The sequence below is a fragment of the Scyliorhinus torazame genome, chromosome 5 (assembly GCF_047496885.1).
Source record: "Scyliorhinus torazame isolate Kashiwa2021f chromosome 5, sScyTor2.1, whole genome shotgun sequence".
In the NCBI taxonomy this organism is placed as follows: Eukaryota; Metazoa; Chordata; class Chondrichthyes; order Carcharhiniformes; family Scyliorhinidae; genus Scyliorhinus; species Scyliorhinus torazame.
Genome location: NC_092711.1, coordinates 3,933,406 through 3,950,129, shown reverse-complemented (window position 1 = coordinate 3,950,129; position 16,724 = coordinate 3,933,406). Strand labels below are relative to the sequence as shown.

Below are 16,724 nucleotides of genomic sequence, written 5' to 3'. Positions count from 1 at the left end.
GACAAGGCGCAGAGAGAGGGAGGGAGAGAGCGACAAGACGCAGAGGGAGGGAGGGAAAGAGCAACAAGACGCAGAGGGAGGGAGAGAGCGACAAAACGCAGAGCGAGGGAAGAGAGCAACAAGACGCAGAGAAAGGGAGGGAGAGAGCAACAAGGCGCAGAGAGAGGGAGGGAGAGAGCAACAAGAGGCAGAGGGAGGGAGGGAGCGACAAGACGCAGAGAAAGGGAAGGCGAGAGCGACAAGACGCAGAGAGAGGGAGGGAGAGAGCAACAAGACGCAGAGAAAGGGAGGGAGAGAGCAACAAGACGCAGAGAGAAGGAGGGAGAGAGCGACAAGACGCAGAGAGAGGGAGAGAGCGACAAGACGCAGAGAGAGGGAGGGAGAGAGCGACAAGAAGCAGAGAGTGGGAGGGGGATAGCGACAAGACGCAGCGAGGGAGGGAGAGAGCGACAAGAAGCAGAGAGGGAGGGAAAGAGCGACAAGACGCAAAGAGAGGGAGTAAGAGAGCGACAAGACGCAGAGAGGGAGGGAGAGAGCAACAAGACGCAGAGAGAGGGAGGGAGAGAGCAACAAGAGGCAGAGGGAGGGAGAGAGCCACAAAACGCAGAGAAAGGGAAGGCGAGAGCGACAAGACGCAGAGAGAGGGAGGGAGAGAGGAACAAGACGCAGAGAAAGGGAGGGAGAGAGCAACAAGGCGCAGAGAGAGGGAGGGAGAGAGCAACAAGAGGCAGAGGGAGGGAGAGAGCGACAAGACGCAGAGAAAGGGAAGGCGAGAGCAACAAGACGCAGAGAGAGGGAGGGAGAGAGCAACAAGACGCAGAGAGAGGGAGAGTGCGACAAGACGCAGAGAGAGGGAGGGAGGGAGAGAGCGACAAGACGCAGAGTGAGCGACAAGGCGCAGAGGGAGGGAGAGAGCAACAAGACGGAGACTGAGGGAGAGAGCAACAAGACGCAGATGGAGAGAGAGCAACAATACGCAGAGGGAGGGAGAGAGAGCAACAAGACGCAGAGGGAGGGAGAGAGAGCGACAAGACGCAGAGAGAGGGAGGGAGAGAGCAACAAGACGCAGAGAGAGGGAGGGAGAGAGCGACAAGACGCAGAGAGAGGGAGGGAGAGAGCAACAAGACGCAGAGGGAGGGAGGGAGAGAGCAACAAGACGCAGAGGGAGGGAGAGAGCGACAAAACGCAGAGCGAGGGAAGAGAGCAACAAGACACAGAGAAAGGGAGGGAGAGAGCAACAAGGCGCAGAGAGAGGGAGGGAGAGAGCAACAAGAGGCAGAGGGAGGGAGGGAGCGACAAGACGCAGAGAAAGGGAAGGCGCGAGCGACAAGACGCAGAGAGAGGGAGGGAGAGAGCAACAAGACGCAGAGAAAGGGAGGGAGAGAGCAACAAGACGCAGAGAGGGAGGGCGAGAGCGACAAGACGCAGAGAGAGGGAGAGAGAGAGCAACAAGACGCAGAGAAAGGGAGGGAGGGAGAGAGAGCAACAAGACGCAGAGAGGGAGAGAGCAACAAGACGCAGAGGGAGGGAGGGAGAGAGCAACAAGACGCAGAGGGAGGGAGAGAGAGCAACAAGACGCGGAGGGAGAGAGTGACAAGACGCAGAGAGAGGGAGGGAGTGAGCAACAAGACGCAGAGAGAGGGAGGGAGAGAGCAACAAGACGCAGAGAAAGGGAGGGAGGGAGAGAGAGCAACAAGACGCAGAGACGGAGAGAGAGCAACAAGACGCAGAGGGAGGGAGGGAGAGAGCAACAAGACGCAGAGGTAGGGAGAGAGAGCAACAAGACGCGGAGGGAGGGAGAGAGCGACAAGACGCAGAGAGAGGGAGGGAGAGAGCGACAAAACGCAGAGCGAGGGAAGAGAGCAACAAGACGCAGAGAAAGGGAGGGAGAGAGCAACAAGAGGCAGAGGGAGGGAGGGAGCGACAAGACGCAGAGAAAGGGAGGGAGAGAGCAACAAGACGCAGAGAGGGAGGGCGAGAGCGACAAGACGCAGAGAGAGGGAGAGAGAGAGCAACAAGACGCAGAGAGAGGGAGGGAGAGAGCAACAAGACGCAGAGAAAGGGAGGGAGAGAGCAACAAGACGCAGAGAGGGAGGGCGAGAGCGACAAGACGCAGAGAGAGGGAGAGAGAGAGCAACAAGACGCAGAGGAAGGGAGGGAGGGAGAGAGAGCAACAGGACGCAGAGAGGGAGAGAGCAACAAGACGCAGAGGGAGGGAGGGAGAGCAACAAGACGCGGAGGGAGAGAGTGACAAGACGCAGAGAGAGGGAGGGAGAGAGCAACAAGACGCAGAGAGAGGGAGGGAGAGAGCAACAAGACGCAGAGAAAGGGAGGGAGAGAGCAACAAGACGCAGAGAGGGAGGGCGAGAGCGACAAGACGCAGAGAGAGGGAGAGAGAGAGCAACAAGACGCAGAGAAAGGGAGGGAGGGAGAGAGAGCAACAAGACGCAGAGAGGGAGAGAGAGCAACAAGACGCAGAGGGAGGAAGGGAGAGAGCAACAAGACGCAGAGGTAGGGAGAGAGAGCAACAAGACGCGGAGGGAGAGTGTGACAAGACGCAGAGAGAGGGAGGGAGAAAGCAACAAGACGCAGAGGGAGGGAGAGAGCGACAAAACGCAGAGAGGGGGAGAGTGCGACAAGACGCAGAGAAAGGAAGGCGAGAGCGACAAGACGCGAGAGAGGGAGGGCGAGAGCTACAAGACGCAGTTAGAGGGAGGGAGAGAGCGACAAGACGCAGAGTGAGCGACAAGGCGCAGAGGGAGGGAGGGAGAGAGCAACAAGACGGAGACTGAGGGAGAGAGCAACAAGACGCAGAGGGATGGAGAGAGCGACAAAACGCAGAGCGAGGGAAGAGAGCAACAAGACGCAGAGAGAGGGAGGGAGAGAGCGACAAGACGCAGAGAGAGGGAGGGAGAGAGCGACAAAACGCAGAGCGAGGGAAGAGAGCAACAAGACGCAGAGAAAGGGAGGGAGAGAGCAACAAGGCGCAGAGAGAGGGAGGGAGAGAGCAACAAGAGGCAGAGGGAGGGAGAGAGCGACAAGACGCAGAGAAAGGGAAGGCGAGAGCGACAAGACGCAGAGAGAGGGAGGGAGAGAGCAACAAGACGCAGAGAAAGGGAGGGAGAGAGCAACAAGACGCAGAGAGGGAGGGCGAGAGCGACAAGACGCAGAGAGAGGGAGAGAGAGAGCAACAAGACGCAGAGAAAGGGAGGGAGGGAGAGAGAGCAACAAGACGCAGAGAGGGAGAGAGAGCAACAAGACGCAGAGGGAGGGAGGGAGAGAGCAACAAGACGCAGAGGGAGGGAGAGAGAGCAACAAGACGCGGAGGGAGAGAGTGACAAGATGCAGAGAGGGAGGGCGAGAGCGAAAAGATGCAGAGAGAGGGAGAGAGAGAGCAACAAGACGCAGAGAAAGGGAGGGAGGGAGACAGAGCAACAAGACGCAGAGGGAGGGAGGGAGAGAGCAACAAGACGCAGAGGGAGGGAGAGAGAGCAACAAGACGCGGAGGGAGAGAGTGACAAGACGCAGAGAGAGGGAGGGAGAGAGCAACAAGACGCAGAGGGAGGGAGAGAGCGACAAAACGCACAGAGAGGGAGAGTGCGACAAGACGCAGAGAAAGGAAGGCGAGAGCGACAAGACGCGAGAGAGGGAGGGCGAGAGCTACAAGACGCAGTTAGAGGGAGGGAGAGAGCGACAAGACGCAGAGTGAGCGACAAGGCGCAGAGGGAGGGAGGGAGAGAGCAACAAGACAGAGACTGAGGGAGAGAGCAACAAGACGCAGAGGGAGAGAGAGCAACAAGATGCAGAGGGAGGGAGAGAGCAACAAGACGCAGAGAGAGGGAGGGAGAGAGCGACAAGACGCAGAGAGAGGGAGAGTGCGACAAAACGCAGAGAGAGGGAGGGAGGGAGAGAGCGACAAGAAGCAGCGAGGGAGGGAGAGAGCGACAAGAGAGCGGTTGGATTACGAGGAGAGGCTGAGTAGACTGGGACTGTACTCGTTGGAATTTAGAAGGATGTAGAGCTGAGTCAACAAAAGATCAGCCATGATCTCATTGAATGGTGGAGCAGGCTCGAGGGGCCAGATGGCCTACTCCTGCTCCTAGTTCTTATGTTCTTATAAGCAGAGAGGGAGGGAAAGAGCGACAAGACGCAGAGAGGGATAGAGAGCGACAAGACGTAGAGAGAGGGAGGGAAAGAGCAACAAGACGCAGAGAGGGAGAGAGAGCGACAAGACGCAGAGAGAGGGAGGGAGAGAGCGACAAGACGCAGAGAGAGGGAGGGAGAGAGCAACAAGACGCAGAGAGAGGGAGGGAGAGAGCGACAATACGCAGAGAGAGGGAGGGAGAGAGCAACAAGAGGCAGAGGGAGGGAGAGAGCGACAAAACGCAGAGAAAGGGAAGGCGAGAGCGACAAGACGCAGAGAGAGGGAGGGAGAGAGGAACAAGACGCAGAGAAAGGGAGGGAGAGAGCAACAAGGCGCAGAGAGAGGGAGGGAGAGAGCAACAAGAGGCAGAGGGAGGGAGAGAGCGACAAGTCGCAGAGAAAGGGAAGGCGAGAGCAACAAGACGCAGAGAGAGGGAGGGAGAGAGCAACAAGACGCAGAGGGAGGGAGAGAGCAACAAGACGCAGAGAGAGGGAGAGTGCGACAAGACGCAGAGAGAGGGAGGGAGGGAGAGAGCGACAAGACGCAGAGTGAGCGACAAGGCGCAGAGGGAGGGAGAGAGCAACAAGACGGAGACTGAGGGAGAGAGCAACAAGACGCAGATGGAGAGAGAGCAACAATACGCAGAGGGAGGGAGAGAGAGCAACAAGACGCAGAGGGAGGGAGAGAGAGCGACAAGACGCAGAGAGAGGGAGGGAGAGAGCAACAAGACGCAGAGAGAGGGAGGGAGAGAGCGACAAGACGCAGAGAGAGGGAGGGAGAGAGCAACAAGACGCAGAGGGAGGGAGGGAGAGAGCAACAAGACGCAGAGGGAGGGAGAGAGCGACAAAACGCAGAGCGAGGGAAGAGAGCAACAAGACGCAGAGAAAGGGAGGGAGAGAGCAACAAGGCGCAGAGAGAGGGAGGGAGAGAGCAACAAGAGGCAGAGGGAGGGAGGGAGCGACAAGACGCAGAGAAAGGGAAGGCGCGAGCGACAAGACGCAGAGAGAGGGAGGGAGAGAGCAACAAGACGCAGAGAAAGGGAGGGAGAGAGCAACAAGACGCAGAGAGGGAGGGCGAGAGCGACAAGACGCAGAGAGAGGGAGAGAGAGAGCAACAAGACGCAGAGAAAGGGAGGGAGGGAGAGAGAGCAACAAGACGCAGAGAGGGAGAGAGCAACAAGACGCAGAGGGAGGGAGGGAGAGAGCAACAAGACGCAGAGGGAGGGAGAGAGAGCAACAAGACGCGGAGGGAGAGAGTGACAAGACGCAGAGAGAGGGAGGGAGTGAGCAACAAGACGCAGAGAGAGGGAGGGAGAGAGCAACAAGACGCAGAGAAAGGGAGGGAGGGAGAGAGAGCAACAAGACGCAGAGACGGAGAGAGAGCAACAAGACGCAGAGGGAGGGAGGGAGAGAGCAACAAGACGCAGAGGTAGGGAGAGAGAGCAACAAGACGCGGAGGCAGAGAGTGACAAGACGCAGAGAGAGGGAGGGAGAGAGCAACAAGACGCAGAGGGAGGGAGAGAGCGACAAAATGCAGAGAGAGGGAGAGTGCGACAAGACGCAGAGAAAGGAAGGCGAGAGCGACAAGACGCGAGAGAGGTAGGGCGAGAGCTACAAGACGCAGTTAGAGGGAGGGAGAGAGCGACAAGACGCAGAGTGAGCGACAAGGCGCAGAGGGAGGGAGGGAGAGAGCAACAAGACGGAGACTGAGGGAGAGAGCAACAAGACGCAGAGGGATGGAGAGAGTGACAAAACGCAGAGCGAGGGAAGAGAGCAACAAGACGCAGAGAGAGGGAGGGAGAGAGCGACAAGACGCAGAGAGAGGGAGGGAGAGAGCGACAAAACGCAGAGCGAGGGAAGAGAGCAACAAGACGCAGAGAAAGGGAGGGAGAGAGCAACAAGAGGCAGAGGGAGGGAGGGAGCGACAAGACGCAGAGAAAGGGAAGGCGAGAGCGACAAGACGCAGAGAGAGGGAGGGAGAGAGCAACAAGACGCAGAGAAAGGGAGGGAGAGAGCAACAAGACGCAGAGAGGGAGGGCGAGAGCGACAAGACGCAGAGAGAGGGAGAGAGAGAGCAACAAGACGCAGAGAGAGGGAGGGAGAGAGCAACAAGACGCAGAGAAAGGGAGGGAGAGAGCAACAAGACGCAGAGAGGGAGGGCGAGAGCGACAAGACGCAGAGAGAGGGAGAGAGAGAGCAACAAGACGCAGAGGAAGGGAGGGAGGGAGAGAGAGCAACAGGACGCAGAGAGGGAGAGAGCAACAAGACGCAGAGGGAGGGAGGGAGAGCAACAAGACGCGGAGGGAGAGAGTGACAAGACGCAGAGAGAGGGAGGGAGAGAGCAACAAGACGCAGAGAGAGGGAGGGAGAGAGCAACAAGACGCAGAGAAAGGGAGGGAGAGAGCAACAAGACGCAGAGAGGGAGGGCGAGAGCGACAAGACGCAGAGAGAGGGAGAGAGAGAGCAACAAGACGCAGAGAAAGGGAGGGAGGGAGAGAGAGCAACAAGACGCACAGAGGGAGAGAGAGCAACAAGACGCAGAGGGAGGAAGGGAGAGAGCAACAAGACGCAGAGGTAGGGAGAGAGAGCAACAAGACGCGGAGGGAGAGTGTGACAAGACGCAGAGAGAGGGAGGGAGAAAGCAACAAGACGCAGAGGGAGGGAGAGAGCGACAAAACGCAGAGAGGGGGAGAGTGCGACAAGACGCAGAGAAAGGAAGGCGAGAGCGACAAGACGCGAGAGAGGGAGGGCGAGAGCTACAAGACGCAGAGAGAGGGAGGGAGAGAGCGACAAGACGCAGAGAGAGGGAGGGAGAGAGCAACAAGACGCAGAGAGAGGGAGGGAGAGAGCGACAATACGCAGAGAGGGGGAGGGCGAGAACAACAAGACGCAGAGGGAGGGAGAGAGCGACAAAACGCAGAGCGAGGGAAGAGAGCAACAAGACGCAGAGAAAGGGAAGGCGAGAGCGACAAGACGCAGAGAGAGGGAGAGCGAGAGCAACAAGACGCAGAAGGATGGAGAGAGAGCAACAAGACGCAGAGGAAGAGAGATCAACAAGACGCAGAGAGAGGGAGAGAGAGCAGCAAGACGCAGAGGGAGAGCGACAAGACGCAGAGAGGGAGGGAGAGAGCAACAAGACGCAGAGGGAGAGAGTGACAAGACGCAGAGGAAGAGAGAGCAACAAGACGCAGAGAGGGAGAGAGAGCAGCAAGACGCAGAGGGAGAGAGAGCAACAAGACGCAGAGTGGGGGAGAGAGAGCAACAAGACGCAGAGGGGGGGGAGAGGGAGCAACAAGATGAAGAGGGAGAGAGTGACAAGACGCAGAGGAAGAGAGAGCAACAAGATGCAGAGAGAGGGAGAGAGAGCAGCAAGATGCAGGGGGAGAGAGAGCGACAAGACGCAGAGATGGAGGGAGAGAGCAACAAGACGCAGAGGGAGAGAATGATAAGACGCAGAGAGAGAGAGAGAGCAGCAAGACGCAGAGGGAGAGAGAGCAACAAGATGCAGAGAGAGGGAGAGAGAGCGACAAGACGCAGAGAGGGAGGGAGAGAGCAACAAGACGCAGAGGGAGAGAGAGCAGCAAGACGCAGAGGGAGGGAGAGAGAACGACAAGACGCAGAGCGAGAGAGAGCGACAAGACGCAGAGCGAGAGAGAGCGACAAGACGCAGAGGGAGGGAGAGAGAGCAACAAGACGCAGAGGTATGGAGAGAGAGCAACAAGACGCAGAGGGAGGGAGGGAGAGAGCACCAAGACGCAGAGAGGGAGAGAGAGCGACAAGACGCAGAGGGATGGAGAGAGAGCTACAAGACGCAGAGGGAGGGAGAGAGAGCGACAAGACGCAGAGAGGGAGAGAGAGCGGCAAGACGCAGACAGGGAGAGAGAGCGACAAGACGCAGACAGGGAGAGAGAGCGAAAAGACGCAGAGAGAGGGAGAGAGCGACAAGACGCAGAGGGATGGAGAGAGAGCGACAAGACGCAGAGAGAGGGAGAGAGCGACAAGACACAGAGGGAGGGAGAGAGCAAGACGCAGAGGGAGAGAGAGCAGCAAGACGCAGAGGGAGAGAGCGACAAGAAGCAGAGGGAGGGAGAGAGAGCAACAAGACGCAGAGGGAGGGAGAGAGAGAGCAACAAGACGCAGAAGGAGGGAGGGAGGGAGAGCAACAAGACGCAGAGGGAGGGAGAGAGAGCTACAATACGCAGAGGGAGAGAGAGCGACAAGTCGCAGAGGGAGAGAGAGAGCGTCAAGACGCAGAGGGAGAGTGAGCGACAAGACGCAGAGGGAGAGAGAGCGACAAGACGCAGAGGTAGAGAGAGCAACAAGACGCAGAGGGAGGGAGAGAGAGCTACAAGACGCAGAGGGAGAGAGAGCGACAAGACGCAGAGGGAGAGAGAGCGACAAGACGCAGAGGGAGAGAGAGCGACAAGACGCAGAGGTAGAGAGAGCTACAAGACGCAGAGGGAGGGAGAGAGCGCGACAAGACGCAGAGGGAGGGAGAGCGACAAGACGCAGAGTGAGAGAGAGCAACAAGACGCAGAGGGAGGGAGAGGGCGACAAGACGCAGAGGGAGGGAGAGAGAGCGACAAGACGCAGAGGGAGAGAGAGCGACAAGACGCAGAGGGAGAGAGAGCGACAAGACGCAGAGGGAGAGAGAGCGACAAGACGCAGAGGGAGAGAGAGCGACAAGACGCAGAGGGAGAGAGAGCGACAAGACGCAGAGGGAGGGAGAGAGAGCGAAAAGACGCAGAGGGAGAGGGAACAACAAGACGCAGAGGGAGAGACAGCAACAAGACGCAGGAGAAGGGAGAGAGCAACAAGACGCAGAGGGAGGGAGAGGGCGACAAGACGCAGAGGGAGGGAGAGAGCAACAAGACGCAGAGGGAGAGAGCGACAAGACTCAGAGAGGGAGAGAGAGCGACAAGACGCAGAGAGGGAGAGAGAGCAACAAGACGCATATCTAGAGAGTGCTACAAGACGCAGAGGGAGAGAGAGCGACAAGACGCAGTGGGAGGGAGAGAGAGCGACAAGACGCAGAGAGGGAGAGCAACAAGACGCAGAGGGAGAGAGCGACAAGACGCAGAGCAAGGGGAGAGAGCAACAAGACGCATAGAAAGGGAAGGTGAGAGCGACAAGACGCAGAGGGAGGGAGGGAGAGAGCGGCAAGATGCAGAGAGGGAGGTAGAGCGCAACAAGACGCAGAGAGAGGGAGGGAGAGAGCAACAAGACGCAGAGAGAGGGAGGGAGAGAGCGACAAGACGCAGAGAGAGGGAGGGAGAGAGCAACAAGACGCAGAGGGAGGGAGAGAATGACAAAACGCAGAGCGAGGGAAGAGAGCAACAAGACGCAGAGAAAGGGAAGGCGAGAGCGACAAGACGCAGAGAGAGGGAGAGCGAGAACAACAAGATGCAGAAGGATTGAGAGAGAGCATCAAGACGCAGAGGGAGAGAGTGACAAGGCGCAGAGGAAGAGAGAGCAACAAGACGCAGAGAGAGGGAGAGAGAGCAGCAAGACGCAGAGGGAGAGAGAGCAACAAGACGCAGAGGGAGGGAGAGAGAGCAACAAGACGCAGAGGGAGAGAGTGATAAGACGCAGAGGAGAGAGAGCAGCAAGACGCAGAGGGATGGAGAGAGAGCAACAAGACGCAGAGAGGGAGAGAGAGAGCGACAAGACGCAGAGGGATGGAGAGAGAGCGACAAGACGCAGAGGGAGGGAGAGAGAGCAACAAGACGCAGAGGGAGAGAGAGCAACAAGATGCAGAGAGAGGGAGAGAGAGCGACAAGACGCAGAGAGGGAGGGAGAGAGCAACAAGACGCAGAGGTAGAGAGAGCAGCAAGACGCAGAGGGAGGGAGAGAGAACGACAAGACGCAGAGCGAGAGAGAGCGACAAGACGCAGAGGGATGGAGAGAGAGCACCAAGACGCAGAGAGGGAGAAAGAGCGACAAGACGCAGAGGGATGGAGAGAGAGCGACAAGACGCAGAGGGAGGGAGAGAGAGTGACAAGATGCAGAGAGGGAGAGAGAGCGACAAGACGCAGAGGGATGGAGAGAGAGCGACAAGACGCAGAGGGAGGGAGAGAGAGCGACAAGACGCAGAGAGAGAGAGAGAGCGGCAAGACGCAGACAGGGAGAGAGAGCGACAAGACGCAGAGGGAGGGAGGGAGAGAGCAACAAGGCGCAGAGAGAGGGAGAGTGCGACAAGACACAGAGGGAGGGAGAGAGCAAGACGCAGAGGGAGAGAGAGCAACAAAACGCAGAGGGTGAGAGCGACAAGAAGCAGAGGGAGGGAGAGAGAGCAACATGACGCAGAGAGGGAGGGAGAGCAACAAGACGCAGAGGGAGAGAGAGAGCGTCAAGACGCAGAGGGAGAGAGAGCGACAAGACGCAGAGAGAGGGAGAGAGAGCGACAAGACGCAGAGGGAGGGAGAGGGCGACAAGACGCAGAGGGAGGGAGAGAGCAAATAGACGCAGAGGGAGAGAGAGCTACAAGACGCAGAGGGAGAGAGAGCGACAAGACGCAGAGAGGGAGAGAGAGCGACAAGACGCAGAGAGGGAGAGAGAGTGACAAGACGCAGAGAGGGAGGGAGAGCAACAAGACGCAGAGGGGGAGGGAGAGCAACAAGACGCAGAGAGGGGGAGAGAGAGCAACAAGACGCACAGAGGGAGAGAGCGACAAGACGCAGAGCAAGGGGAGAGAGCAACAAGACGCAGAGAAAGGGACGGCGAGAGCGACAAGACGCAGAGGGAGGGAGGGTGGGAGAGAGCGGCAAGATGCAGAGAGGGAGGTAGAGCGCAACAAGACGCAGAGAGGGAGAGAGCGACAAGACGCAGAGCAAGGGGAGAGAGAGCAACAAGACGCACAGAGGGAGAGAGCAACAAGACGCAGAGGGAGAGAGAGAGCGTCAAGACGCAGAGGGAGAGAGAGCGACAAGACGCAGAGGGAGGGAGGGAGAGAGCAACAAGGCGCAGAGAGAGGGAGAGTGCGACAAGACACAGAGGGAGGGAGAGAGCAAGACGCAGAGGGAGAGAGAGCAACAAAACGCAGAGGGTGAGAGCGACAAGAAGCAGAGGGAGGGAGAGAGAGCAACATGACGCAGAGAGGGAGGGAGAGCAACAAGACGCAGAGGGAGAGAGAGAGCGTCAAGACGCAGAGGGAGAGAGAGCGACAAGATGCAGAGAGAGGGAGAGAGAGCGACAAGACGCAGAGGGAGGGAGAGAGCAACAAGACGCAGAGGGAGAGAGAGCGACAAGACGCAGAGGGAGAGAGAGCGACAAGACGCAGAGGGAGAGAGAGCGACAAGATGCAGAGAGGGAGAGAGAGCGACAAGACGCAGAGAGGGAGAGAGAGCGACAAGACGCAGAGAGGGAGGGAGAGCAACAAGACGCAGAGGGAGAGAGAGAGCGTCAAGACGCAGAGAGTGGGAGGGAGAGCGACAAGAAGCAGAGAGGGGGAGAGAGAGCAACAAGACGCACAGAGGGAGAGAGCGACAAGACGCAGAGCAAGGGGAGAGAGAGCAACAAGACGCACAGAGGGGAGAGCGACAAGACGCAGAGCAAGGGGAGAGAGCAACAAGACGCAGAGAAAGGGACGGCGAGAGCGACAAGACGCAGAGGGAGGGAGGGTGGGAGAGAGCGGCAAGATGCAGAGAGGGAGGTAGAGCGCAACAAGACGCAGAGAGAGGGAGGGAGAGAGCAACAAGACGCAGAGAGAGGAAGCGAGGGAGAGAGCGACAAGATTTAAAGAGAGGGAGTGAGAGAGCAACAAGACGCAGAGGGAGGGAGAGAGCAACAAGATGCAGAGAGGGAGGGAGAGAGAGCAAGGCGCAGAGAGGGAGGGAGAGCAACAAGACACAGAGGGACAGAGAGCGACAAGATGTAGAGGGACAGAGAGCGACAAGACGCAGAGGGAGAGAGAGCAACAAGACGCAGAGGGACAGAGAGCGACAAGACGCAGAGGGAGTAAGAGAGCTACAAGACGCAGAGGGAGGGAGAGAGAGCGACAAGACGCAGAGAGAGCAACAAGACGCAGAGGGAGGGAGAGCAACAAGACGCAGAGGGAGGGAGAGAGCAACAAGACGCAGAGGGAGGGAGAGAGCGGCAAGACGCAGAGGGAGGGAGAGAGAGCGACAAGACGCAGAGAGAGCGACAAGACGCAGAGAGAGGGAGAGAGAGCAACAAGACGCAGAGGGAGGGAGAGTGCAACAAGACGCAGAGAGAGAGAGAGCAACAAGACGCAGAGCGAGGGAGAGAGAGCGCCAAGACGCAGAGGGAGGGAGAGAGAGCAACAAGACGCAGAGGGAGGGAGGGAACGACAAGAAGCAGGGGGAGCGAGAGAGCGTCAAGAAGCAGAGTGGGAGGGAGAGATCGACAAGAAGCACAGAGAGGGAGAGAGAGAGCAACAAGACGCATAGAGGGACAGAGAGCGACAAGACGCAGAGCAAGGGGAGAGAGCAACAAGACGCAGAGCGAGGGGAGAGAGCGTCAAGACGCAGAGAGTGGGAGGGAGAGCGACAAGAAGCAGAGAGAGGGAGAGAGAGCAACAAGACGCACTGAGGGACAGAGATCGACAAGACGCAGAGCAAGCGGAGAGAGCAACAAGACGCAGGGAAAGGGAAGGCGAGAGCGACAAGACGCAGAGGGAGGGAGCAACAAGACGCAGAGAGAGGGAGGGAGGGAGAGAGCGACAAGATGCAGAGAGGGAGGTAGAGCGCAACAAGACGCAGAGAGAGGGAGGGAGAGCGACAAGACACAGAGAGGGACGGAGGGAGAGCGCGAGAAGACGCAGTGGGGGGGAGAGAGCAACAAGACGCAGAGAGAGGGAGAGAGCGACAAGACGCAGAGAGGGAGGGAGAGAGCAACAAGACGCAGAGAGAGCAATGGAGGGAGGGAGAGAGCAACAAGACGCAGAGAGGGAGGGAGAGAGCAACAAGACGCAGAGGGGGAGGGAGAGAGCAACAAGACGCAGAGAGGGAGGGAGAGAGCGACAAGTCGCAGAGAGAGGAATGGAGGGAGGGAGAGAGCAACAAGACGCAGAGAGAGCAATGGAGGGAGGGAGAGAGCAACAAGACGCAGAGGGAGGGAGGGAGAGGGCAACAAGACGCAGAGGGGGAGGGAGAGAGCAACAAGACGCAGAAAGGGAGGGAGAGAGCGACAAGTCGCAGAGGGAGGAATGGAGGGAGGGAGAGAGCAACAAGACGCAGAGAGGGAGGGAGAGAGCAACAAGTCGCAGAGAGGGAGGGAGAGAGCAACAGGACGCAGAGAGGGAGGGAGAGGGCAACAAGACGCAGAGGGGGAGGGAGAGAGCAACAAGACGCAGAAAGGGAGGAAGAGAGCGACAAGTCGCAGAGAGAGGAATGGAGGGAGGGGGAGAGCAACAAGACGCAGAGAGGGAGGGGAGAGCAACATGTCGCAGAGAGGGAGGGAGAGAGCAACAAGTCGCAGAGAGGGAGGGAGAGGGCAACATGTCGCAGAGAGGGAGGGAGAGGGCAACAAGACGCAGAGGGGGAGGGAGAGAGCAACAAGACGCAGAAAGGGAGGGAGAGAGCGACAAGTCGCAGAGAGAGGAATGGAGGGAGGGGGAGAGCAACAAGCCGCAGAGAGGGAGGGAGAGAGCAACATGTCGCAGAGAGGGAGGGAGAGAGCAACAAGTCGCAGAGAGGGAGGGAGAGGGCAACAAGACGCAGAGGGGGAGGGAGAGAGCAACAAGACGCAGAAAGGGCGGGAGAGAGCGACAAGTCGCAGAGAGAGGAATGGAGGGAGGGGGAGAGCAACAAGACGCAGAGAGGGAGGGAGAGAGCAACATGTCGCAGAGAGGGAGGGAGAGAGCAACAAGTCGCAGAGAGGGAGGGAGAGGGCAACATGTCGCAGAGAGGGAGGGAGAGAGCAACAAGTCGCAGAGAGGGAGGGAGAGAGCAACAAGACACAGAGGGAGGGAGAGAGCAACAAGTCGCAGAGAGGGAGGGAGAGGGCAACAAGACGCAGAGAGGGAGGGAGAGAGCAACATGTCGCAGAGAGGGAGGGAGAGAGCAACAAGTCGCAGAGAGGGAGGGAGAGGGCAACAAGTCGCAGAGAGGGAGGGAGAGAGCAACAAGTCGCAGAGAGGGAGGGAGAGGGCAACAAGACGCAGAGAGGGAGGGAGAGAGCAACAAGTCGCAGAGAGGGAGGGAGAGGGCAACAAGACGCAGAGAGGGAGGGAGAGAGCAACATGTCGCAGAGAGGGAGGGAGAGGGCAACAAGTCGCAGAGAGGGAGGGAGAGAGCAACAAGTCGCAGAGAGGGAGGGAGAGGGCAACAAGTCGCAGAGAGGGAGGGAGAGAGCAACAAGACACAGAGGGAGGGAGAGAGCAACAAGACACAGAGGGAGGGAGAGGTGCGACACAACGCAGGGAGGGAGGGCTGGCCGGGGGGAGGCTGGCCGCTCCCAGGCTCTCCGATCTGAAGGAAGTATTAAGGGTCCCCCCCCCTCGTACCTTCCCCTTCCTCCAAGGGCAGTCCGCACACGCGGCGGCACATGGCCATGAACATCTGGAAGTACTTGGTGAGCGTCTCGTCCGACTTCCTCTCCAACCGGGCGATGGCACGGAACCTGCCCCACTGGTACAGCCGGTTTTGGGGGTCGAACTCCACGCCGAAGGTCGACACCACCCTGTAGAAGTCAGATTCCTCCCGGCTTGTCCACCTGTTAGGGGGGGGGGTAAACAAGAGGTTCATCCGTCAAGTGCAAACCGTGGGGGGGGGGGGGGGGGGGGGGGAACATCAGGGGGTTCTTCCCGCCCCCTCTCCCCCCCTGGGGTACAGGCGGGGGGGTCAGAGGAGAGTTTCAGCAGGGGGGGGTCAGGGCAGGGTAGGATGACACCACTAGTCCAAGCACCGCTGAACGCGAATCGGCCTGCTCCCCACTCGCCCTCCCACACGCGGCGCCCTGGTTGGTGGGGCAGGGTGTGAGGTTCTGGGCCACACCCCGACGGCTTCGCCACCCTCCCACCTCACCCCCCGCCCCCCCCCCGCCCTTACTTTTGCCGCTTTTCTCGCCTTGCGATTTCTTTCAGCTTGAACGCAGCCTCGCAGCGCCGCCGCCTGCGGTCTCCCTTCTCCGCCGCCTCCACCTTCTGCTGCTCCTGCTTGTAGGTGCGCTGGTACGCCGTGACCAGCCTTCGGAGGCGGGCAGTCAGCGCCGACGGCGTCGGCCAGTAGCGAGGTCGGTTGTGCAGACCCATACCTGGTGGGATGGAGAGAGAGATGGGGGCAGTGGGATTAGTTTGGGGATTGATACAGGGCTATGGAGAGAGCGGGGCAGTGGGATTAGTTTGTGGATTGATACAGGGCTATGGGGAGAGAGTGGGGCAGTGGGATTAGTTTGGGATTGATACAGGGCTATGGGGAGAGAGCGGGACAGTGGGATTAGTTTGGGATTGATACAGGGCTATGGGGAGAGAGTGGGGCAGTGGGATTAGTTTGGGATTGATACAGGGCTATGGGGAGAGAGTGGGGCAGTGGGATTAGTTTGGGGATTGATACATGGCTATGGGGAGAGAGTGGTTCAGTGGGATTAGTTTGGGGATTGATACAGGGCTGTGGGGAGAGAGTGGGGTAGTGGGATTAGTTTGGGGTTGATACAGGGCTATGGGGAGAGAGCGGGGCAGTGGGATTAGTTTGGGGATTGATACAGGGCTATGGGGAGAGTGCGGGGCAGTGGGATTAGTTTGTGGATTGATACAGGGCTATGGGGAGAGAGCGGGCCAGTGGGATTAGTTTGGGGATTGATACAGGGCTATGGGGAGAGAGTTGGACAGTGGGATTAGTTTGGGATTGATACAGGGCTATGGGGAGAGAGTGGGGCACTGGGATTAGTTTGGGATTGATACAGGGCTATGGGGAGAGAGTGGGACAGTGGGATTAGTTTGTGGATTGATACAGGGCTATGGGGAGAGAGTGGGGCACTGGGATTAGTTTGGGGATCGATACAGGGCTAAGGGGAGAGAGTGGGGCAGTGGGATTAGTTTGGGATTGATACAGGGCTATGGGGAGAGAGTGGGACAGTGGGATTAGTTTGTGCATTGATACAGGGCTATGGGGAGAGAGTGGGGCAGTGGGATTAGATTGGGGATTGATACAGGGCTATGGGGAGTGCGGGGCAGTGGGATTAGTTCGTGGATTGATACAGGGCTATGGGGAGAGAGCGGGCCAGTGGGATTAGTTTGGGGATTGATACAGGGCTATGGGGAGAGAGTGGGGCAGTGGGATTAGTTTAGGGATTGATGCAGGGCTATGGGGAGAGTGTTGGACAGTGGGATTAGTTTGGGATTGATACAGGGCTATGGGGAGAGAGTGGGGCACTGGGATTAGTTTGGGATTGATACAGGGCTATGGGGAGAGAGTGGGACAGTGGGATTAGTTTGTGGATTGATACAGGGCTATGGGGAGAGAGTGGGGCACTGGGATTAGTTTGGGGATTGATACAGGGCTATGGAGAGAGAGTGGGGCACTGGGATTAGTTTGGGATTGATATAGGGCTATGGGGAGAGAGTGGGACAGTGGGATTAGTTTGGGATTGATACAGGGCTAGGGGGAGAGAGTTGTGCACTG

The 16,724-nt window shown here is 58.4% G+C and overlaps 1 protein-coding gene and 1 long non-coding RNA gene across 9 annotated transcripts in view; one reads left to right on the top strand and one right to left on the bottom strand.

Moving 5' to 3' along the window:
- The window catches only part of LOC140418149 (uncharacterized), a 1,069,702-nt gene that overhangs the window by 807,462 nt on the left and 245,516 nt on the right, over positions 1 to 16,724 (top strand). The gene's annotated exons all lie outside the window — the stretch shown is intronic.
- Positions 1 to 16,724, bottom strand: part of LOC140418141 (chromodomain-helicase-DNA-binding protein 8-like) — a 257,962-nt gene that overhangs the window by 18,575 nt on the left and 222,663 nt on the right. For 7 of the 8 annotated variants that reach the window (XM_072501551.1, XM_072501554.1, XM_072501552.1 and 4 more), the window contains exons 30-31: positions 15,153 to 15,357; positions 14,609 to 14,817 (exon numbers count right to left, since the gene is read on the bottom strand). In XM_072501551.1, the coding sequence (XP_072357652.1) occupies positions 14,609 to 14,817; positions 15,153 to 15,357 (414 nt within the window). The remainder of the gene's footprint in view (positions 1 to 14,608; positions 14,818 to 15,152; positions 15,358 to 16,724) is intronic. The other variant, XM_072501558.1, reaches the window with a different exon arrangement.